General features: G+C 44.0%; 1 protein-coding gene across 4 annotated transcripts in view; it reads right to left on the bottom strand.

Moving 5' to 3' along the window:
- The window catches only part of SLC4A4 (solute carrier family 4 member 4), a 262656-nt gene that overhangs the window by 109697 nt on the left and 127534 nt on the right, over nucleotides 1-25425 (bottom strand). For all 4 annotated transcript variants that reach the window (XM_044303049.1, XM_044303032.1, XM_044303059.1 and 1 more), the window contains exon 4: nucleotides 4783-4918. In XM_044303049.1, coding sequence (XP_044158984.1) covers nucleotides 4783-4918 — 136 coding nt within the window. The remainder of the gene's footprint in view (nucleotides 1-4782; nucleotides 4919-25425) is intronic.

Raw genomic sequence — 25425 nt, forward strand, 5'->3', positions numbered from 1 at the left:
AAGGAAGGATGGATACTAGGGATGAGCGAATCGACTTTGGATGAAACAATCAAAGTCAACCTGCATAATACTTTGTTTGAATACTGTATGGAGCGAGCGTTCCGTACAGTATTAGAATGTATTGGCTCCTATGAGCCGAAGTTATTACTACTTTATTACAATTCTTACTGTAAAAAAAAAAAAAATTCACGAACTCGGGTTTGGTTCCAAGTGGTATCCCGCAAAGTAATAACTTCGGCTCATAGGAGCCAATACATTCTAATACCTTACATAGCACTTATCCCTAATGGATACCATCCTTGATAAAGGAATATGCCTTCTGCTGAAACTTGTTGGACAGAAGTACTGGTCACCTCGATTTGCAAGCAAGTCACCATCACCCATCACACAAGTAATTTCGCTTCTAGAGTGCCTGACCGTCTGGGGCAGCTCCATAATCTAGAGTCTAGCATCGCCTGAGAAATGTGCTACCAAGTTTACCCGGACATCTGGATATATCCACTACTCTATAGGAATACAGATACTGCCTCTCTATGAGCAGGACCTAACAGCCAGGAGTACAGGTACTTTATTGTATGTTGGGAAAGCGTACTGTACGGTAGAAAAATTGAGCACTCAGTATGCACCAGTTCGGCTATGTCTATGAAGGGAGTGCACATCACATTTTATAATTTCTTAGAACTAGCTGTTTGGGGCAGTCGCTAGGGCTCAAACAGTGGATGGAAGGCTCTATCCACTATGTAATTTCTGTCATTGGCGTACTGGAGCTTAGCTCCCATTTTCTTTAATGGTAGTTCATCTACAGTATGTCTGCATGGCCACTGGACCATGGAAGGAATCGTGTGCTTCCAGATACATCAATTGTATATTTCCTGGGCCAGCGGATGCTTAGAATAGCTGATCAGTGGAGATGTCAGGTACTGGATCCCTATCCATCTGATATTGATGTTCTAAACTTTCATATTTGCTTACTACTTAAAGAGAGTGCAAACTGCTGCAGCCGTTTATTTTACAGCCAGACACAGGATTATAAAATGGAGGAGGGGGGAATGGATGATCTTCTGGGGCAGATAACTATAATGGATAGATAATGTGAAATCAAAGGTTGTGACTTTTCTCAAGCAGTATCAAAATACAATGGTGCTTAGTGCATATATAAAGGCCCCACAGGGTAATTGATTGTAATATATCATTTTACAAAAATACAATCTCATGACATGATCAAAAGAAACCATCATATATGTACAAAATATTATATGAATGTGTCTATTTGGTCTTCGTAAACAGCCATTTCAAGCTGCTGAGAAAATGACTGAAGCTCTATTCAATCGGTCAGAAAGTCCACAAATACCTGCCCCATTAATGACAATGTTATCTAATATCTCCAGGATTTCTAGAAACCATTACATACACGTTTGTGAATAATGATATAACATTTTGTAAGGCTACTTTCACACTAGCGTTCGGGTGTCCGCTTGTGAGCTCCGTTTGAAGGGGCTCACAAGCGTACCCGAACGCATCCGTCCAGCACTAATGCATTCTGAGTGGACGCGGATCCGCTCAGACTGCATCAGTCTGGCGGCGTTCAGCCTCCGCTCCGCTCAGCAAGCAGACACTTGAACGCTGCTTGCAGCGTTCGGGTGTCCGCCTGGCCGTGCGGAGGCGTGCGGATCCGTCCAGACTTACAATGTGAGTCAATGGGGACGGATCCGTTTGAAGATGACACACTATGGCTCAATCTTCAAACGGATCCGTCCCCCATTGACTTTACATTGAAAGTCTGGACGGATCCGTCTGAGGCTACTTTCACACTTAGAAATATTTTAACAATATAATGCAGACAGATCCGTACTGAACGGAGCCACCGTCTGCATTATATGAGCGGATCCGTCTCAGACGGATCCGCTCTGAACGCAAGTGTGAAAGTAGCCTAAGACTGTCAGAGAAAAGACAGATAACTTAAAGGAAATCGGTCACCAGGATAATCGCTATTGCAGTAAAGCCTTAGACTAATAGCACTTAGTACCTTATTTCCAGATGTGTCTTTATTTCAGCAATAGCTGTTTTCTATCTTCTGAAAATCCAGTTTATTGGATATGCAAATGAGCCAGTAAGGTGCCCAGAGGGGCATTACTGTTGCAGGAAGGAGCCCAGGCACGCCTCCTGCTAGTGCCCAAGCCCGCCTCTAATGCTGGGAGCAGGGAAAAGGGGGGGCAGAGTTATGGCTGGAATGTGATGTAGGAGGGGTGGGCGGATACATTGTGGCAGGAGACGTGTCTGGGCTCCTTCCTGCAACAGTGACGCCCCTCTGGGCACCTTACTGGATCATTTGCATACCCAATAAGCTGGATTTTCAGAGGATAAAAAACATCTATTGCTGGAACAAAGGCACATCTGGGAATCAGGAACTAAGTGCTATTAGGCAATGGCTTTACTTCAATAACGATTATCCTGGTGACAGATTTCCTTTAATAGATAAGTTGATTCTAAAAACTGACCTAGTCCACAAAAAAGCAATGGAACATTGAGTGGACAGAGCCATATTGTCCCATGTAAAACCCTTAAACTAAACTTGTCAGGTTTTTAGTGAGTTTTTAGAGCAGGATGTGAAAGAGGGAGAGAAGCAGAGCTCCATGATATTTGGCTTATATGATTTGGAGCGAGTAGAGTAAACTTTGATAGGACTCCAACCAGAGACAATGGGTGTCCCAGGATGGAAACTTAAAGTGGCTATGGAAAAAAAAACTAAAAGTAGCCCGATGTTGTAGGCGGGTCCAAACCAAAAAAAGGTGGAGTAATACAAGTAGGCAGGGACAACAGAAGTAGTCGGGGCTAGTAATATCATAGTGCAGCACAAAATACAGCCCTAGCAAAACCAAATACGGTTAAAGCACAAAATACTGCTGCATCCCTATGTTACCATCCTGAGGACTTGAATTCAGGAGGGCACCTAGAGCCGCCGGTCAAGTACATAAGTCCCTGATGCTCCTAGCATTAAATAATGCTGAGAACATCAGATCATTATGTACCTGGTTGGAAGGGCAGTGAGAAGGGCTTGGGTGGCCCCCTGGGCATTGGCCAGACCCTGTTGGGTCTATGGCCAGTCTTTCCTTGTAGTGTCCTGATAACCCTGCCCACAAATGATTGACAGAGCTATATCAGTGTGTATACAATCATCCACTCTGGAAGGGGTAATGGGAATTTTCATTGGCTCTCCTAGTGGTCCTGTTAGGATTTACTCTGCTTTGTACTCACAAATTCAGCTCCAGAGTTGACACTCTGTTTTAGTTACTGCATCATCATCACTTTTGTATTTTTTTTTTAATTAGTGGCTGGATATATAATAGAGTCAGGGTACTTTCACACTAGTGTTTAAGTTTTCAGGTATTGAGATCCGTCATAGGGGCTCAATACCAGAAAAAAACGCTTCAGTTTTGTCCCCATTCATTGTCAATGGGGACAAAACTGAACTGAACCCACGGAATGCTCCAAAATGCATTCCGTTCTGTTTAGTTGCACTGGAGAGCAAACCGCGAGATGTATTTTGCTTTCCATCCTGTATCCGGCATTACCCCCCAATACAAGTGGGGACGGATCCGTTTTCTCTGCCACAATCTGCCACATTAGAAAACGGATCCCTTCTCCACTGACTTTCAATGGAGTTAATGACAATGGCAATGTTAAAGATATGTTAAAGATAATACAACCGGATCTGTTCATAACGGATGCAGACGGTTGTATTATCAGTACAGATCCTTTTTAAAACACATTGCATGAAATGTCCAGTGCACCAGTGTACTGACTAGATGTCTGGCTATGCCCACATAGCACAGCACGTGAATTTAGGAATGTGATTAGTAATGGAATTACTGCACTTTACTCTCCAAGTCCAAAAGGGTCCTGAAGAGCAACATGATTTGATTTCCAAAGTGTTAACTAATAACTTCACGATGGAATCACAAACCATAATTTTCTCTACTTAGGTGGCAACTGTAATATTGACCCTCCTAGAATGGATCAGAGTTATATATATCCACTAACACAGAATACACATTGCATACCTAATGAACAAATATATAAATAAGGGAAAATATAATTGTTGGCTAAAACTTATCATGAATTAAATATTTAAAAGTATTGGATGATGTAATCATTTGAGAGAAGGAAGACTTAAGAAAAACAACCGACTAGTAGAGTTTACAATGCATAGACCACCATAAGTTGCTCAATATTAAAGGAAAATCACAAAATATTCACATTTAAAAGAACTTCCAATAGACAAAAATGAAGAATTGTTTAGGCTCACTAGCATACCTACACTAGTATATAGGAGATTCCATCTGCTTCTTCATACTTTTGTATAACAATCAACTACACAATTTTTCAAGCAGCTTATGGATGTGAGGATGCATTGAATACATAATATAAGGAGATCATCTCAGAAGAACATGTATGCCACTACCATTAACCTACTATGAAAACAGAGTCATGACCAACATCAATCATGACCCTTCTGTGTAATTTGGGTATATGTGCATGAAATTTACAGTTTTAACAGTACAATACTAGCTACCTATTTTTCACATATGCTTTCAAGCACATACCTATTTTATCAGCTTATAAGCTTATCAAACCATATAATAATGGAATGGAAATGGAAGACTTACTTAACATGTTTGTTAGAACCCTAATAGACGATGACTTTTTTTTAACAGTTCACCCAATTGTGTATAAAATTTAAAATCTAGAGCACTTTATACAATTATATGTTTGAGATCTTACCTGGCTGTTTCCTTCCATTCCATATCATGTCCATCAACAGATAAAAGTTCATCAAGCTCAGTGAAGAGCTGTGGAGGAGCTGGGCCATCATCATCTTCTCCCAAGATAAAGCGAATGCGCTCTGCAGCTGGGGAGACTGTAGAGGTGAAAATACTTCGATTAACAGCCTGATCGATAACAACTGAAATGCGACTCTGCGCCCTCTTGGTTTCTCTACAAGCATTCAAGGTGTTCTCTAGATCTTCTTTATCAGAGGACATAATTACTAAGAAGAACCCTCAACTGAGACCTACTGGCCTATGTGCCTTGAAATGTCAATGTAGTTTCAAGTCTACAGGGCAAGCAACTCTTTGGAATACAGTACAAAAGATTTGACCAACTTAATAAGCTAAGGCAAGCAAACTTAATATTTATATGGCAGGAAACCAGTTCCAACCAAACCAGCTTGGGCAATGGGACTGGATAGGAGCATCTATCTAAAGGCTCTCCTCCCTCCCATGTAAAATGAAGCATTTTCATTGGTCTGATGGTTTAGGGACTTATTACCGATATGGCAATGTTTAACAAGAGACAGTCTGCTCTTTACATGTGGAATAGGACAGAATACATTATGTTAGGCATCAGTGCACTTGCAAAACAGCTTGGGGTCAATTTTTACACAGCTAACGGCAGTTTTTTTTTTTTTTTAACATTACATTAAAAAATGATGTTGCCTGAAACACTGCCATTTATTTGTATTACTAGTCAACATTTTTACAGCTTCTGTCAATGACGTTGGATTTGATGTTTATAGATTTCTACTGCTACTGCATGGAGTCAGAAGCTTTTATTTCCAGCAACATATTCCCAAAATGTTACAACTACAGTACATAATTTGCACACCTAAATTATTCTACAAGTCCTTCTCCTGGCTAATGGCCTGTATCTTTGACTGTTGTGAATACAATTTCGCTACTGTGTTAATAGAAGGTCATTTGCATTATTTCAGAACAGTGCTCAGAATGTAAAACTGTACAAAATCAGCAAAGAAACTGTTGCAGATGGAAGGCAACATGCGTACAAAGATTATCTAGGACAACATAAGAAAATAATTTTTTTATAACTTTATATCAGCCATTTTGGAACCAAAACATGATACATTATAGACCTACATCTCACATTTCATTCCATTAGTGGACACAGGGGAATGCTATAAAATATAACCAGAAAAAAAAAAAGAGTTTTTCATCTGTGAAATCAAACAATTACCAGAAAAGAGCATTTTAAATCTGCAATTATAAGTCCATTACAGTATGACAGTACTCACAGGATTAATGTCCTCTCTGCTGAAAATACAGAGATTGCTTTATCCTTTTACGTTCTAATCTTTAGTTACCACTGATGGACATTCATATACAAACATAATAAAATGTAACCTTTCCCAGTATATTCCTTTATAAATTTCTCATGTTACACGTGTGATCAAGTTTCATTGGTTTATGGCCATGATTCTACCTATCAAATGTAAAAACTGCATTTAAAGTGCAGCACATCATTTTTGTTTTCGTTTCTACACCTTTACAGTTCGATTTATGACTACACTTCTTAGATTTTAAGATTTTTACAACCTCTCACAAAACATTTCATTACTACTGTCTGACTTTCCAGGTTTTATTGAAATATGCTCAGTGCAGCTAAATTCAACCATGAAAGAACAATTACAACTCTAAGAAATAAATTTAGGGGAACATTTATTAGGACTGGCATTTTAGATGCTGGTCTTAATAAAGCCCTGCATTGGCGGTGGTTCCGCCGGATTTATGAAGAAGTGCCGGCCTTTTCATAACTTCTTCGAATCCACAGCCCCCTCCTAGCTGTCTTACATTTAGACCATTTTCTATGCCTAAAACAGGAATAGAAAGCGGTAAATGAGACAGGCCTGCCGGCCCTTCCCCTTCCCACACCACGTCCACTTTTATAGACCTGCCGTGAGCGGGGAAAAGTCGCAGATTGTGGTGCAAAGAACCTTTGTGCTGCAATCTGTGCCAGAAATACACCTAGTTTAGGTGTATTTCTGTTCAATAAATGTCCCCCATAGTTCCAACAAATCATGTGAGATCATTCCCTACTTACATGATTGGTAGTGTTGAATGACCAAATCAGCAATATTGTATAACGTAAAGGAGTTTTCCACCCCAAATATACAAATGTTCGAATATTAGTATATCAGAAGTCAGAACAGTACCAAAGTTTGGTGAATTTTATTTAGTTATGGAGACAGATATTTTTTTCTATTCTGTTGAGGAAGCCATTTTTGCAAAAGTAAAAAGTTGTCAAACTGGTTGTCACCTTTCAATTGGCTTCTCCAAAAACTGATGGCAAATTGATACTTTGCTATTGACAGAAAATATTGACAAATACACTTGAGTGGGTGCAGCACTGAAGTAACCAGCTCGATACACAACACCGTGGACTGAGTTGTGTAGTTCCAATAAAAATCCTGGAGAATGACTTTATAGGATCGGCTGCTAACGTCTAACGTGCTAGATATCACAGGGCAACTTCTGAGGTCATGTGGAGTCTTTGTAATAGTGGGTCAGAACTAGTTTAATGGCAAGAGGAAAACTTACATAATATACAATCTAATGTTAGGGCTGACCGATGCACATTTGGGTAGTCCACAACTCCACAGGTCTTCTATATCTTGGCACAGCAGATGTACTATGTTAGTAAGTCGGCAAGGTATTGAGCCATTTATAGGCTGAATATGTTCAAGCTAAAGAACACCCTATTCTCATTCCTTGTGCTAAAAATACTATGTCACAGACTGGTCAAAGAGCAAAATGTCATGTAATGTAGACTGTATCTGCCACGAAATGATTTAGCAGTGTACGTGTAGTTCTACATAGCAATATTTTATTTTAAGTCTGCTTCAGTACATTTTCATTTCCTCGTTATGTTTACTTTTACTGAACAAGGACCTTTCAACTCTTGACATTTTATATGCAGTAAGATGATATATAAATTATTAACTTTTTTATTTTAGATTTTTATTAGCTTTTTTCAATATATTTTCATGTTCAGTACAATGTGTTTGCGCTTTGTATTGTGATAATGAACTGTTTACACTGAGCCTGGTGAACTATGCAGCCCACCCACAAAACGTGCTGTTCTATCCTACCAAATAAAAAGCAATATTATTGAAGATATTTATAGTGCAATTAATTGACTTGGAGAAATGTCTGTTTCTCAAATCAATTGTATCTTTATTTTACAGGACCCTCTGTGGAAGCTAGTTGAATCCACAACCTGCAGCAACATTTACACAGCTCCGAAAAAGGCACAGAGCCCAGGGAGCGTCTATAGATTTCAATGTAATCCAACAGGCCTCTCCATCAGTTACCACCACCCCATCACACTCAGCTCAGAAGGTCCCTATAGGATATGTTAAAAAGGGTTCTCTAAATTATTGTTCGCTAATGTTTTGTACATCCATAGATCCTTAAAGGGTTGTCTCACTTCAGCAAGTGGCATTTATTAAGTAGAGTACGTTAATACAAGCTACTTACTAATGTATTGTGATTGTCCATATTGCCTCCTTTGCTGTCTGGATTAATTTTTCCATCACATTATACACTGCTCTATTCCATTGTTACAGACCACCCTCAAATCCATCAGTGGTGGCCATGCTTGCACACTACAGGAAAAAGCGTCAGCCTCTCTGGTGGCTGGGACCATGAGAGCGCATATAGGCTAGTTCTTTTTCCTATATAGTGCATGCACGGCCACCGATGCTGGTTTGCAGGGTGGTCCGTAACCATGGAAACGAGCAGGGTATAATATGATGGAAAAATGAATCCAGACAGCGAAGGAAGCAATATGGATAATAACAGTACATTAGTAAGTTGCTTGTATTAACTTTCTCTACATGATAAATGGCACTTACTGAAGAGAGACAACCCCTTTACAAACGTATTATATGCAAATTAAACTAACCAATTTTCTAATAGAACCCAGTACTATGATCTATTTCTTTCTCATTTACTTTATCATGTGGTATTACAACCTTAATGCAAAACAATTTATGAATGGGGACATTTATTAAACCAATGTATTACATGCTGGTCTTAATCTATCACCACAAATATTAAGAGACGCACACCTCTTTATAATTGTGGTCCGCGGACCAAAATGGAAATCTACACTATACCAGTTACCTGGTGTAGAATTTAATAAATGTGCCGGGCCAGCTATAGCCACCCTTCCACCACCTATTCATCGCCTGCTCCACAAGCTTTTTGTAAAAGTGGTAATCAGGATCCTAAACCCCTAAAATTTGCACAATTTTGCAAGGTCATGAGATCCTTCAAATCTTTGTGACTTTTTAATGCCAGTTTAGAGGCTCTGTCCCCCAAAGCATTTACACCAAACTAAAGAATGATTAATTCTCATTGTGTATCTTGAATCTTTAATACACCAGTCAGATCAAATGTTTCTGCAATGACAGAACGTGAAGATTCTTCCCATAGATTTGTGCCCATCGCGCAGAGGTGGCCATACAATTGTGCCAGCTGCATAACAGTGCCCACAGAGTAAGTTAGTCCAACAATTCTATCAGTGCCTCTGTAACATATTTGCCACCTCCATGGTCCTTCGCTTCGCTCTTCTCCAATAACAGAAACAGCAGCCAGTTAGCAGCCACTCATGTAGTTACCCCTTCATGTGGCAATCTCTGGATTATCAGGGCAATTTGGTTGCATGTTTTTTAGTTTGTGACAATTGCAGAAGATGCCTAGTGTCTTGTGACATCTCCTTGTTAAAATTCCATAAGTTGAAGCCTATACTCCCTTGTGTGTAAAAGCTAGACAATATGTAACAAGTAAATGAGGAAAGATATGGAAGGCTATAAAGCGTTATAGGAAGGTGTGAACTATGGCATCCAAGCTGTCTGTTTGTACACCTTTTAAGAGAAGTAATAAAACTTTTTAAAACACAATGGGAAGAATGTACAGTATTAAGACTGGTGTTTCCTACCCTAATACTATTAACAAATGATGTTGGAATATGATGCACCCAAAATCATCATGAGGTAATAATTATGGCATGTTGTCAGGATGTTGGCGTAGATTTCTGGTCTAATGTGCTGCAGTGTTGTAGCGCACATGCTGCTAATGAGTCTACTGGCCATGCCTACCCCAGCCTATGCCCCATCTACTTATTTGTAGAAGTGGCAAGGGTGGAGTAAAAGAGCAAAATGTCACAAATTTTGGCTCACACTTGCACCAAAAATCGTCACTTTTGTATGCCAGAAAGCTGGTGTACAAAAATAATGTCTTCCCTCCATTATATTAGTAGGATTTCTGTCTTCATTTAACAAGATTAGGCTGATTAAATGACAATTGAAGTGTCTAGAGATGAGCGAATCGAAGTTGACAAAGTGGAATTCGATTCGCACCGAATCCGAATTTCCTCACGCTTCGTGGCTGCTGCACGTGTTAGGACATGGAGCAAGGAACTCTGGGAATGAGGGATCACCCACGATGCCATGCATACAGCCAATCAGCAGCCAGCCCTGTGATGTCACAGCCCTATAAAAAGCCTCAGCCATCTTGGATTCTTCCATTTTCCAGTGTACTTAGTGCAGGGAGAGACATCAGCAGGCGTTAGGAACAGTGGTAGAAAAGACTTTAAAACTTTTATTTTGCTGTAAGGTTGTTCAGGGACAGCATGGGGAGGAATCATTCTACATTATTGAAGCAGAACAGGGTTCAGTAGGGGAGTTTACAGCCTGGGTAATAGGAACAATCCTATTACACCTTGCTGCACCGACTGGGGATCTAAATTGCCATTATACAGCTCTGTAATTCCAGCAAACCGTTCTTGTTATTGGGGTGCAAGTGCTGTTTGATACAGTCCATATAAAAAAGAACATTGATTCCAGCTCACCAATAAACGCACGTGCAACGGAGAAGCCGGCCCGACCTCGTAGTACAAAGCTTCAAATGAGGAATTTCCAGCACGTAGTTAAATGGAATCTTGCACAGTCTTTATTTCATATTGAAAAGGTACACACAGTGTAGTGGACACAGACCTCCAACATTTCCCTTTAGACCGACATGTTTCGAGCCAGCGGGCTCTTAATCATGATCTGTTTGATACAGCCATTAACAGGGTTTATTACAAGGAAATATTTCTATGTCTTATTTGCCCTTGTGCGGTGCAGTTATATGTTCTAAAGCCCCTTTTTGGCGTGTATAAGTGGCACAAAAATATATATAATTAGCCGTTCTGCGGTGCAGTTATATGTTCTAAAGCCTTTTGTGGCGTTTTAAAGTGGAAAAAAGTAAGGGCCTATTTGCCATTCAGCGGTGTAGTTATATGTTCTAAAGCCCTTTTTGGCATGTATTAGTGGCACAAAAAAGTATTTGCTGTTGTGTGGTGAAGTGAGAAAATTACAGCCCTTTTTGTTGTGTATTAGTGGCAAAATATATATATATTTGCCGTTAAGCGGTGCAATTATATATTCTAAAGCACTTTTTGGCGTGTATTAGTGACAAAAAAATATATATTATTTGCCGTTCAGTGGTGCAGTTATATGTTCTAAAGCCCTTTTTGGCGTGTATTAGTGGCACAAAAAAAAGGATTTGCCGTTGTGTGGTGAAGTGAGAAAATTACAGCCCTTTTAGCGTGTATTAGTGGCCAATAAAAAATATATTTGCTGTTAAGGAGTGCAGTTATATGTTCTAAAGCCGTTTTTGATGTGTATTAGTGGCCAAAAAATATATATTATTTGACATTCAGCTGTGAAGTTATATGTTCTAAAGCCCTTTTTGGCGTGTATTAGTGGCAAAACAATATATATTATTTGCCGTTCTGCGGTGCAGTTATTTGTTCTAAATCCTTTTGTGGTGTGTATAAGTTTAAAAAAGTAAGAGCCTATTTGCCCTTCAGCGGTGCAGTTATATGTTCTAAAGCCCTTTTTGGCGCGTATTAATGACACAAAAAAAGTGTTTACAGTTATGTGGCAAAGTGAGAAAATTACAACCCTTTTTGGTGTGTATTAGTGGCAAAAAAAATATACAGTGCCTTGCAAAAGTATTCACCCCCCTTGACTTTTATTTTATTACATTACAGCCTTAAGTTGAATGTTTTGTTAATCTGAATTTTATGTGATGGATCAGAACACAATAGTCTAAGTTGGTGAAGTGAAATGAGAAGAATATATAAATAAAACTATTGTTTAGAAATAGAAAAGAGAAAATTGGCATGTCCGTATGTATTTACCCCCTTTGTTAGGAAGCCCATAAAAAGCTCTGGTGAAACCAATTACCTTCAGAAGTCACATAATTAGTGAAATGATGTCCACCTGTGTGCAATCTAAGTGTCACATGATCTGTCATTACATATACACACCTTTTTTGAAAGGTCCCAGAGGCTGCAACACCTAAGGAAGAGGCATCACTAATCAAACACTGCCATGAAGACTAAGGAACTCTCCAAACAAGTGAGGGACAATGTTGTTGAGAAGTATATGTCAGGGTTAGGTTATAAAAAAAATATCCAAATCTTTGTTGATCCCCGGAGCACCATCAAATCTATCATAACTAAATGAAAAGAACATGGCATAACAGTAAACCTGCCAAGACACGTCCGCCCACCAAAGCTCACGGACCGGGCAAGGAGGGTATTAATTAGAGAGGCAGCACAGAGACCTAAGGTAACCCTGGAGGAGCTGCAGAGTTCCACAGCAGAGACTGGAGTATCCGCACATAGGACGACAATAAGCCGTACGGTCCATAGAGTTGGGCTTTTTGGCAGAGTGGCCAGAAGAAAGCCATTACTTTCAGCTAAAAACTAAAAGGCACATTGTGAATTTGCGAAAAGGCATGTGGGAGACTCCCAAAATGCATGGATGAAGGTGCTCTGGTCAAAAATTAAACTTTTTGGCCATCAAAGAAAACGCTATGTCTGGTGCAAACCCATCATATCATCCAAAGAACACCATCCCTACGGTGAAACATGGTGGTGGCAGCATCATGCTGTGGGGATGTTTTTCAGCAGCCGGGACTGGGAAACTGGTCAGAGTTGAGGGAAAGATTGATGGTGCTAAATACAGGGATATTCTTGAGCAAAACCTGTAGCACTCTGTGTGTCATTTGAGGATAGGACGGAGATTCACCTTTCAACAGGACAATGACCCCAAACACACTGCTAAAGCAACACTTGAGTGGTTTAAGGGGAAACATATAAATGTATTGGAATGTCCTAGTCAAAACCCAGATCTCAATCCAATAGAAAATCTGTGGTCAGACTTAAAGATTGCTGTTCACAAGCGTAAACCATCCAATTTGAAGGAGCTGGAGCAGTTTTGCAAGGAGGAATGGGCAAAAATACCAGTTGTGAGATATGGGAAGCTCATAGAGATTTATCCAAAGCTACTTGGCGCTGTGATTGCTGCAAAAGATGGCTCTACAAAGTATTGACTTTAGGGGGGTGAATAGTTATGCACATTGAGATTTTGTCCTATTTGTTGTTTGCTTCACAACCAAACTTCTTCAAAGCTGTGGGCATGTTCTGTAAATTAAATAATGCAAATCTTCAAACAATACATGTTAATTTCAGGCACCAAAATATGAAAAAAGTCAAGGAAAGTGAATACTTTTGCAAGGCACTGTATATTATTTGCCATTCAGCGGTGCAGTTATATGTTCTAAAGCCATTTTTGGCATGTATTAGTGGCAAAACAATATATATTATTTGCCGTTCAGCGGTGCAGTTATATGTTCTAAAGTCTTTTGTGGCGTGTTAAAGTGGAAAAAAGTAAGGCCCTATTTGCCATTCAGCAGTGTATTTATATGTTGTAAAGCCCTATTGGTGTGTAATAGTGGCACACAAAAAAGAATTTTCAGTGTGGTGAAGTGAGAAAATTACAGCCCTTTTTGGTGTGTATTAGTGGCAAAAAAATATATATATATATTTGCCGTTCAGCGGTGCAATTATATATTCTAAAGCACTTTTTGGTGTGTACAAGTGGGGAAAAAAAAGGTCTCATTAGCCAATATGTGGTGAATTGAGAAAATTTATTTTTTGGGGTCTTTTAATTTCCTTATTTATTTATTTGATCTAACAGTATGTCAGACAGAGAAGTGCCAGGTCCTGCACAGGGGAGAGGCAGAGGCCTAAATGTTTCTGGCGCAGGAACAGGTCACAGCAGAGTAAGGGGGTGTGGCAGCAGGAGTTGCAGCGAGATGCCTGAGCTCCTGGTGACATCTAGCGGTCGTGTCTTGACCAACAACTCAGCAGTTCTTGAATGGTTGACTCAGTCATCCACTTTGCCCTAAGTGACAAACACCCCCAGCCAAGAGTCGGTGGGTTAATCATACACAACGCTAAGTTGGCATGGCCTGGGAGCAGGCCCTGTGCCCTCACCTGTCCTCAACCTGCCTCTGTCCTTTTCTGTTCTCTCAGCCAGACAAGTATTATATGCTGTATGCTCAGCTCCACTATACAGCGAGGATGAGCTACTAGAGGACAGTATGCAGCTACAAGCTTTGGAGGAGACATCCGCCGCTTCCTCCGGTAGGCGGGCAAGTAGTGATGAGGAGAGCGACGTGGGAGCTGCTGTTGCGAGCGATCGGGCTCCTGACCCAGAGACATAAGTGACGTGCAGACAGTATTCGATGATGATGCAGCTGATCGCTGGGAGCCGGGTGAATTAGGGGCTTCATCATCATTGGGAGAAGATGGTGGCAGCTTGCCCGTGAGGCAGCGGTGGAGCCAGCAAGTCGCTAGCGTGGCCGGGAGTCAGCAGGGTGGCAGCAGTGGGAGGTCAGGAGCCAAGCGTACCCGGGGTAGACCACCCACTTCGCAGGAGCCTACCTGCCTGGAAAATAGTGGTGCAGGGGTTGACAGAAGCAGCGGCAGTAGCAGTCAGTCAGTATGGAGTGTTGGGGGTAAAATCACCTTCTCGGCTGTGTGGCAGTTTTTTGTTAAGCCGCCGGAGGAGGTGAATATGGCCATTTGTAGAATCTGTGGGCAAAAGGTGAAGAGTGGCCAGGGTGCCAATGTTGGCACCACGGCCCTGCGTCAATATATAGTGTCACCATAAAGTGGCCTGGAAGAACCGTGGCTCCGATGTGGTGGTCCAGCCTGCCGCAGCAACCGCTGCATCACACAGTGGCATGCACCCGATTTCAGGCAGTCTCATCCTCTGCTGGTCCTGATGCTCCTACTTCTCCTCTCATCCAAAAGCGCAGAAGCTTAATGTGCTCCTGTCCAAGTTGCTGGTGCTGCAGTCCCTCCCTTTCCAAATGGTGGACTTTGCACTTTTCAGAGAACTGATGGCTTGTGCCAAGCCGAGGTGGAGAGTCCCAAGCCGTCATTTCTTTGCCAAAAAGGCAGTACCAGCCCTGCACACGTATGTAGAACAAAAGGTGGGCCAGTCGTTGAGCCTGTCTGTGTCTACCAAAGTGTATGGCAGTGCCAACGTGTGGAGCTGTAACTACGGTCAAGGACAATTCTTGTCCTTTATGGCCCACTGGGTCAATGTGGTTTCTACACAGCCACACCAGCAACTTAACCAGGTGACGCCGCTTCCGCCTCCACGTTCTCACGCGGTTGGCCCTGCAACAATGTCCACCTCTGCCTCCTCATCCTCCACCATGTCCTCAGCCTCCTCTGCAGGGACAATTCACAGTGCCCCTCCAGCATACCACATGTGCAGGGCACGGCAGTGTCACGCTGTCCTGCACTTCATTTGCCTGGGCGAACAGAGTTACACAGAAAGGAGCTGCTCCGTGTCCTTCATCAAGAAATCGAATCCTGGCTTTCTCCGTGACAATTCAAAATCGGAACCATGGTGACCGACAACGGGAAGAACATGGTGTCAGCGCTGCATCAAGGAGGGCTGAGCCATGCATGGCACATGTGTTCAATCTGGTTGTCAAGTGGTTCCTGAACTCTCCCACCCATCTGCAAGACATCCTAAAAATGGCCAGGAAACTTTGCATGCACTTGAGCCACTCGTACACCGCAAAGCACACCCTCCTTGAGCTGCAGCAGCAGAACGGCATCCTCCAAGATAGGCTGATATGCGACGTATCCACCCGTTGGAATTCCACCCTCCATATGATGGACCGACTATACGAACAGAGAAAGGCCATAAACGATTTCTTTAATGATCCAAGTGGACAGGAGTACTCCCCTGTGTAACTTCGATGTCAGCCAATGGCAGCTCATGCGTCACACATGCCGTTTGTTCAGGCCCTTTAAGGAGGCCACCTTATTTGTCAGTCGCCAGGGCTACAAGATTAACAACATCATTCCACTGCTTCATGTCCTGGAGCAGATGCTGGTTTATCTGGCTGGTCAGGGGACTGGAGATGTGGTGCCTAGATCTCATGGCCACATGAGCCCTGTGGGGGCTGAACTGGAGGCGGAGGAGGACATTTGAACACAAGCAATATGTAGAGAAATGGGTGGTTTTTATAAACAGGTGACAAGAGAAGAGGAGCAGGAGCAGCCAGAGGAGCTACAGGGCGATGAGGAAGACGAGGCCAAGGACCCAGACACACCGTGGAAGTATGCAGTGGAGATGGAGGTAGGGAGTCCCTCCGAGTCACTTGCACAAATGGCCCGATGCATGCTCACTTGCTTGCGTAGTGACAGCCGAATTTTTAGCATTCGGCAGAGGGATGACTTCTGGCTCTCCACCCTGTTGGACCCTCGCTACTGGTCCAAAATGAGGGCCTTTTTTTATGACTGCTGAGAGGGAGGACAAACTTAACTACTATAGAGACATCATATGTAGTCATTTGGCTGCTGCCTATCTGCCCCATCGTTCATCATCTCGCAGGTCTGACCGGGGGGGGGGGGCCCTATGCGCTCACTTTCCTCTGCCAAGGCTGCAGTGTCAGGGTGGGGGGTTAGAAGCAGTTCCAATTCCATCAACAGCAAATTGAGTCTAGAGTCGCTGATGAGCAGCTTTCTTCACCCGCCTAGTGAAGAAACTACTCACCAGCAGCAGCAGCTAGACCTGGAGCAGGACCTGAACCAGCAGGTGGTGGTATACTTGGACAGCACTCTGCCACCCCACAATGAAGATCTGCTGGACTACTGGGCAGCCAAACTGGATTTGTTGGCGCTACTGGCATCGTTAGCTCTGGAAAAGCTGTCCTGCCCGGCCAGTAGTGTGGCTTCTAAGCGGGTGTTTAGTGCGGCGAGGGCCATAGTTAGCCCAAAAGAACTCCCCTGTCAATCCAAAATGTGGAGAGACTGACCTTTGTCAAGATGAATCAGGCGTGGATCAGCCAGGATTTACACCCACCAATGCCTGATGCATCAAGCTAGATCATCCATGGTGCCACACCAACACTTTGACAAAAGAGACCGGTTTCTTCTGGCTACCTGCCTCAGCGACTATTCTGATCCTGCCACCCACCTGATGCCACACATCTGATGCCAAGTGCTCCTTCTTTCATTCAACATCTTCAGCTGGTACTGGTATTGCCACCCACCTCCCCACTCTGTCAACGGGTCCCTCTGTGGTCTCCTGATGCTGCTGCCACCTCACCACTCAAGTCTCCTAATGCTGCTGCTCCCACCTCCACACTGGCATTGTGCCACTCTGTGGCCTCCTGATGCTGCTGCTACCTCCACACTGTCATTGTTCCACTTTGTGGCCTCCTCCTGATGCTGCTGCTGCCACCTCCACACTCTGTCATTGTGCTACTCTGTGGTCTCTTCATGCTGCTTTCACCTCACCACTATGTCATGGGGCCACTTTGTGGACTCATGCTGTTCCCACCCTCCCCTAGGCCACTATTTTGCTTTTCGGCCTGGCTGACATTTTCATTTATTTTGTCCTTTTTTTTGATCTGTCAGAAGGAAGGAAAAATGAGATGCACAACGGATCCTGTCTATGTAACAGCTGTAAGGCCTGCATGACATGGTCCCTATTTTGCATCAGAATTGGCTCATGATTTGGTAGCCCAAAGCAGGAGTGGGTACAAAACACAGACATGCAAATATTCCATTCACGTGTCATTTCTGTTTTGGATCCACTCCTGTTTTTTTTTTGCTTTAGCATTATTAGCAATACTGATGGATTACTGACCAAATGCTTACCGAGTGAAGGCGGATGCTCCACAGACAGGATAAGTTTTTTTGGGGTTATTGTTCGGATGGATCAGAGGAAGGGCAAAATAATCAGTGACGTCAACACAAACTTACTGCTGACACCCACTCCATTCTGTTGGGAGGGGGGGGGGCATTACTTGTATAAGTGTTTTATAGAACAGGTTCTGTAGAAATCTATGTGGAATAGGTGAATTGGTGTAAAAGGAGTGCGCTCTTTCGCGCTATAGTAGGATCTTGGGTCTCTGCACGGTCTTTATACCTGGCGCTAACATTGACGTGTAAGGCTGAGTTTACACTTGAGTTATTTGGACTGTTTTGGCCCCGTGACTGCCCAAATAAGTGAAGTGTGCAGTGATTCTAAGAGCGACGCCTGTCATCTGCATGTCATACTGACTCACAGTATTGTTTCACTACCACAGTAGACTCCCTAAGCGTGTTACTGCAAGGCACAGTGTTCTACACCACTATAAAGGCTCTCTGCAGCCAGGAAATAGCTGTTTTTAACACAATTCACCACAAATAAATTTGGATCAAACCATTTCGGAAAATTCTCCGAACTAGCCGAATAAAAATTTTTGAGAAATTCGCTCATCTCTAGAAGTGGCGAAAAGTAGCTCAAAATTCTTGACACTTAGGCCAAGATTGGGTAGGAAGTACACTTTTGCCACAGGGGGCTTAAAAGGGTTTTCTGAGATTTTTTAACTTATCAGTGGGGGTCCGACTCCCGGGACACTCACCGATCAGCTGTTTGAGAAGGCACATGCGCTCACAGTAGCGGCATTGCCTTCTCTCAGCTCACCAAGCACAGAACCGTACATTGTACATTGGATGTTCTTGGCATTGCAGCTCAGCCCTATTCCTTTCAATCGGGCTGAGCTGCACCTAGGTCATATGACCAATGAATGTGATGTCACATGGTATAGGCAAAGCTGCGAGAAGACTGTGGCGCTGCTGTGAGTGCTGGTGTGTTCGTAAAACTGCTGATCAGCAGGAGTTCTGGGTGTCGGACCCCCTTAGAAAAAACACTTAAAAAGAGGATCTCTTGACTTTTTTTTTTGACATTATTATGGCAACCTAGAGTTACAAGAATAGGTGAATTGTTACTGCATGGGTTATGTAAGACAGACATGTCAGGAAGAAGAGGTTACAAGTCCTCTTTAAAACAAGTGCCCTGCTTCTCTTGTCATTACATATACACACCTTTTTTGAAAGGTCCCAGAGGCTGCAACACCTAAGGAAGAGGCATCACTAATCAAACACTGCCATGAAGACTAAGGAACTCTCCAAACAAGTGAGGGACAATGTTGTTGAGAAGTATATGTCAGGGTTAGGTTATAAAAAAAATATCCAAATCTTTGTTGATCCCCGGAGCACCATCAAATCTATCATAACTAAATGAAAAGAACATGGCATAACAGTAAACCTGCCAAGACACGTCCGCCCACCAAAGCTCACGGACCGGGCAAGGAGGGTATTAATTAGAGAGGCAGCACAGAGACCTAAGGTAACCCTGGAGGAGCTGCAGAGTTCCACAGCAGAGACTGGAGTATCCGCACATAGGACGACAATAAGCCGTACGGTCCATAGAGTTGGGCTTTTTGGCAGAGTGGCCAGAAGAAAGCCATTACTTTCAGCTAAAAACTAAAAGGCACATTGTGAATTTGCGAAAAGGCATGTGGGAGACTCCCAAAATGCATGGATGAAGGTGCTCTGGTCAAAAATTAAACTTTTTGGCCATCAAAGAAAACGCTATGTCTGGTGCAAACCCATCATATCATCCAAAGAACACCATCCCTACGGTGAAACATGGTGGTGGCAGCATCATGCTGTGGGGATGTTTTTCAGCAGCCGGGACTGGGAAACTGGTCAGAGTTGAGGGAAAGATTGATGGTGCTAAATACAGGGATATTCTTGAGCAAAACCTGTAGCACTCTGTGTGTCATTTGAGGATAGGACGGAGATTCACCTTTCAACAGGACAATGACCCCAAACACACTGCTAAAGCAACACTTGAGTGGTTTAAGGGGAAACATATAAATGTATTGGAATGTCCTAGTCAAAACCCAGATCTCAATCCAATAGAAAATCTGTGGTCAGACTTAAAGATTGCTGTTCACAAGCGTAAACCATCCAATTTGAAGGAGCTGGAGCAGTTTTGCAAGGAGGAATGGGCAAAAATACCAGTTGTGAGATATGGGAAGCTCATAGAGATTTATCCAAAGCTACTTGGCGCTGTGATTGCTGCAAAAGATGGCTCTACAAAGTATTGACTTTAGGGGGGTGAATAGTTATGCACATTGAGATTTTGTCCTATTTGTTGTTTGCTTCACAACCAAACTTCTTCAAAGCTGTGGGCATGTTCTGTAAATTAAATAATGCAAATCTTCAAACAATACATGTTAATTTCAGGCACCAAAATATGAAAAAAGTCAAGGAAAGTGAATACTTTTGCAAGGCACTGTATATTATTTGCCATTCAGCGGTGCAGTTATATGTTCTAAAGCCATTTTTGGCATGTATTAGTGGCAAAACAATATATATTATTTGCCGTTCAGCGGTGCAGTTATATGTTCTAAAGTCTTTTGTGGCGTGTTAAAGTGGAAAAAAGTAAGGCCCTATTTGCCATTCAGCAGTGTATTTATATGTTGTAAAGCCCTATTGGTGTGTAATAGTGGCACACAAAAAAGAATTTTCAGTGTGGTGAAGTGAGAAAATTACAGCCCTTTTTGGTGTGTATTAGTGGCAAAAAAATATATATATATATTTGCCGTTCAGCGGTGCAATTATATATTCTAAAGCACTTTTTGGTGTGTACAAGTGGGGAAAAAAAAGGTCTCATTAGCCAATATGTGGTGAATTGAGAAAATTTATTTTTTGGGGTCTTTTAATTTCCTTATTTATTTATTTGATCTAACAGTATGTCAGACAGAGAAGTGCCAGGTCCTGCACAGGGGAGAGGCAGAGGCCTAAATGTTTCTGGCGCAGGAACAGGTCACAGCAGAGTAAGGGGGTGTGGCAGCAGGAGTTGCAGCGAGATGCCTGAGCTCCTGGTGACATCTAGCGGTCGTGTCTTGACCAACAACTCAGCAGTTCTTGAATGGTTGACTCAGTCATCCACTTTGCCCTAAGTGACAAACACCCCCAGCCAAGAGTCGGTGGGTTAATCATACACAACGCTAAGTTGGCATGGCCTGGGAGCAGGCCCTGTGCCCTCACCTGTCCTCAACCTGCCTCTGTCCTTTTCTGTTCTCTCAGCCAGACAAGTATTATATGCTGTATGCTCAGCTCCACTATACAGCGAGGATGAGCTACTAGAGGACAGTATGCAGCTACAAGCTTTGGAGGAGACATCCGCCGCTTCCTCCGGTAGGCGGGCAAGTAGTGATGAGGAGAGCGACGTGGGAGCTGCTGTTGCGAGCGATCGGGCTCCTGACCCAGAGACATAAGTGACGTGCAGACAGTATTCGATGATGATGCAGCTGATCGCTGGGAGCCGGGTGAATTAGGGGCTTCATCATCATTGGGAGAAGATGGTGGCAGCTTGCCCGTGAGGCAGCGGTGGAGCCAGCAAGTCGCTAGCGTGGCCGGGAGTCAGCAGGGTGGCAGCAGTGGGAGGTCAGGAGCCAAGCGTACCCGGGGTAGACCACCCACTTCGCAGGAGCCTACCTGCCTGGAAAATAGTGGTGCAGGGGTTGACAGAAGCAGCGGCAGTAGCAGTCAGTCAGTATGGAGTGTTGGGGGTAAAATCACCTTCTCGGCTGTGTGGCAGTTTTTTGTTAAGCCGCCGGAGGAGGTGAATATGGCCATTTGTAGAATCTGTGGGCAAAAGGTGAAGAGTGGCCAGGGTGCCAATGTTGGCACCACGGCCCTGCGTCAATATATAGTGTCACCATAAAGTGGCCTGGAAGAACCGTGGCTCCGATGTGGTGGTCCAGCCTGCCGCAGCAACCGCTGCATCACACAGTGGCATGCACCCGATTTCAGGCAGTCTCATCCTCTGCTGGTCCTGATGCTCCTACTTCTCCTCTCATCCAAAAGCGCAGAAGCTTAATGTGCTCCTGTCCAAGTTGCTGGTGCTGCAGTCCCTCCCTTTCCAAATGGTGGACTTTGCACTTTTCAGAGAACTGATGGCTTGTGCCAAGCCGAGGTGGAGAGTCCCAAGCCGTCATTTCTTTGCCAAAAAGGCAGTACCAGCCCTGCACACGTATGTAGAACAAAAGGTGGGCCAGTCGTTGAGCCTGTCTGTGTCTACCAAAGTGTATGGCAGTGCCAACGTGTGGAGCTGTAACTACGGTCAAGGACAATTCTTGTCCTTTATGGCCCACTGGGTCAATGTGGTTTCTACACAGCCACACCAGCAACTTAACCAGGTGACGCCGCTTCCGCCTCCACGTTCTCACGCGGTTGGCCCTGCAACAATGTCCACCTCTGCCTCCTCATCCTCCACCATGTCCTCAGCCTCCTCTGCAGGGACAATTCACAGTGCCCCTCCAGCATACCACATGTGCAGGGCACGGCAGTGTCACGCTGTCCTGCACTTCATTTGCCTGGGCGAACAGAGTTACACAGAAAGGAGCTGCTCCGTGTCCTTCATCAAGAAATCGAATCCTGGCTTTCTCCGTGACAATTCAAAATCGGAACCATGGTGACCGACAACGGGAAGAACATGGTGTCAGCGCTGCATCAAGGAGGGCTGAGCCATGCATGGCACATGTGTTCAATCTGGTTGTCAAGTGGTTCCTGAACTCTCCCACCCATCTGCAAGACATCCTAAAAATGGCCAGGAAACTTTGCATGCACTTGAGCCACTCGTACACCGCAAAGCACACCCTCCTTGAGCTGCAGCAGCAGAACGGCATCCTCCAAGATAGGCTGATATGCGACGTATCCACCCGTTGGAATTCCACCCTCCATATGATGGACCGACTATACGAACAGAGAAAGGCCATAAACGATTTCTTTAATGATCCAAGTGGACAGGAGTACTCCCCTGTGTAACTTCGATGTCAGCCAATGGCAGCTCATGCGTCACACATGCCGTTTGTTCAGGCCCTTTAAGGAGGCCACCTTATTTGTCAGTCGCCAGGGCTACAAGATTAACAACATCATTCCACTGCTTCATGTCCTGGAGCAGATGCTGGTTTATCTGGCTGGTCAGGGGACTGGAGATGTGGTGCCTAGATCTCATGGCCACATGAGCCCTGTGGGGGCTGAACTGGAGGCGGAGGAGGACATTTGAACACAAGCAATATGTAGAGAAATGGGTGGTTTTTATAAACAGGTGACAAGAGAAGAGGAGCAGGAGCAGCCAGAGGAGCTACAGGGCGATGAGGAAGACGAGGCCAAGGACCCAGACACACCGTGGAAGTATGCAGTGGAGATGGAGGTAGGGAGTCCCTCCGAGTCACTTGCACAAATGGCCCGATGCATGCTCACTTGCTTGCGTAGTGACAGCCGAATTTTTAGCATTCGGCAGAGGGATGACTTCTGGCTCTCCACCCTGTTGGACCCTCGCTACTGGTCCAAAATGAGGGCCTTTTTTTATGACTGCTGAGAGGGAGGACAAACTTAACTACTATAGAGACATCATATGTAGTCATTTGGCTGCTGCCTATCTGCCCCATCGTTCATCATCTCGCAGGTCTGACCGGGGGGGGGGGGCCCTATGCGCTCACTTTCCTCTGCCAAGGCTGCAGTGTCAGGGTGGGGGGTTAGAAGCAGTTCCAATTCCATCAACAGCAAATTGAGTCTAGAGTCGCTGATGAGCAGCTTTCTTCACCCGCCTAGTGAAGAAACTACTCACCAGCAGCAGCAGCTAGACCTGGAGCAGGACCTGAACCAGCAGGTGGTGGTATACTTGGACAGCACTCTGCCACCCCACAATGAAGATCTGCTGGACTACTGGGCAGCCAAACTGGATTTGTTGGCGCTACTGGCATCGTTAGCTCTGGAAAAGCTGTCCTGCCCGGCCAGTAGTGTGGCTTCTAAGCGGGTGTTTAGTGCGGCGAGGGCCATAGTTAGCCCAAAAGAACTCCCCTGTCAATCCAAAATGTGGAGAGACTGACCTTTGTCAAGATGAATCAGGCGTGGATCAGCCAGGATTTACACCCACCAATGCCTGATGCATCAAGCTAGATCATCCATGGTGCCACACCAACACTTTGACAAAAGAGACCGGTTTCTTCTGGCTACCTGCCTCAGCGACTATTCTGATCCTGCCACCCACCTGATGCCACACATCTGATGCCAAGTGCTCCTTCTTTCATTCAACATCTTCAGCTGGTACTGGTATTGCCACCCACCTCCCCACTCTGTCAACGGGTCCCTCTGTGGTCTCCTGATGCTGCTGCCACCTCACCACTCAAGTCTCCTAATGCTGCTGCTCCCACCTCCACACTGGCATTGTGCCACTCTGTGGCCTCCTGATGCTGCTGCTACCTCCACACTGTCATTGTTCCACTTTGTGGCCTCCTCCTGATGCTGCTGCTGCCACCTCCACACTCTGTCATTGTGCTACTCTGTGGTCTCTTCATGCTGCTTTCACCTCACCACTATGTCATGGGGCCACTTTGTGGACTCATGCTGTTCCCACCCTCCCCTAGGCCACTATTTTGCTTTTCGGCCTGGCTGACATTTTCATTTATTTTGTCCTTTTTTTTGATCTGTCAGAAGGAAGGAAAAATGAGATGCACAACGGATCCTGTCTATGTAACAGCTGTAAGGCCTGCATGACATGGTCCCTATTTTGCATCAGAATTGGCTCATGATTTGGTAGCCCAAAGCAGGAGTGGGTACAAAACACAGACATGCAAATATTCCATTCACGTGTCATTTCTGTTTTGGATCCACTCCTGTTTTTTTTTTGCTTTAGCATTATTAGCAATACTGATGGATTACTGACCAAATGCTTACCGAGTGAAGGCGGATGCTCCACAGACAGGATAAGTTTTTTTGGGGTTATTGTTCGGATGGATCAGAGGAAGGGCAAAATAATCAGTGACGTCAACACAAACTTACTGCTGACACCCACTCCATTCTGTTGGGAGGGGGGGGGGCATTACTTGTATAAGTGTTTTATAGAACAGGTTCTGTAGAAATCTATGTGGAATAGGTGAATTGGTGTAAAAGGAGTGCGCTCTTTCGCGCTATAGTAGGATCTTGGGTCTCTGCACGGTCTTTATACCTGGCGCTAACATTGACGTGTAAGGCTGAGTTTACACTTGAGTTATTTGGACTGTTTTGGCCCCGTGACTGCCCAAATAAGTGAAGTGTGCAGTGATTCTAAGAGCGACGCCTGTCATCTGCATGTCATACTGACTCACAGTATTGTTTCACTACCACAGTAGACTCCCTAAGCGTGTTACTGCAAGGCACAGTGTTCTACACCACTATAAAGGCTCTCTGCAGCCAGGAAATAGCTGTTTTTAACACAATTCACCACAAATAAATTTGGATCAAACCATTTCGGAAAATTCTCCGAACTAGCCGAATAAAATTTTTGAGAAATTCGCTCATCTCTAGAAGTGG

The sequence above is a fragment of the Bufo gargarizans genome, chromosome 1, assembly GCF_014858855.1.
Source record: "Bufo gargarizans isolate SCDJY-AF-19 chromosome 1, ASM1485885v1, whole genome shotgun sequence".
NCBI lineage: Eukaryota > Metazoa > Chordata > Amphibia > Anura > Bufonidae > Bufo > Bufo gargarizans.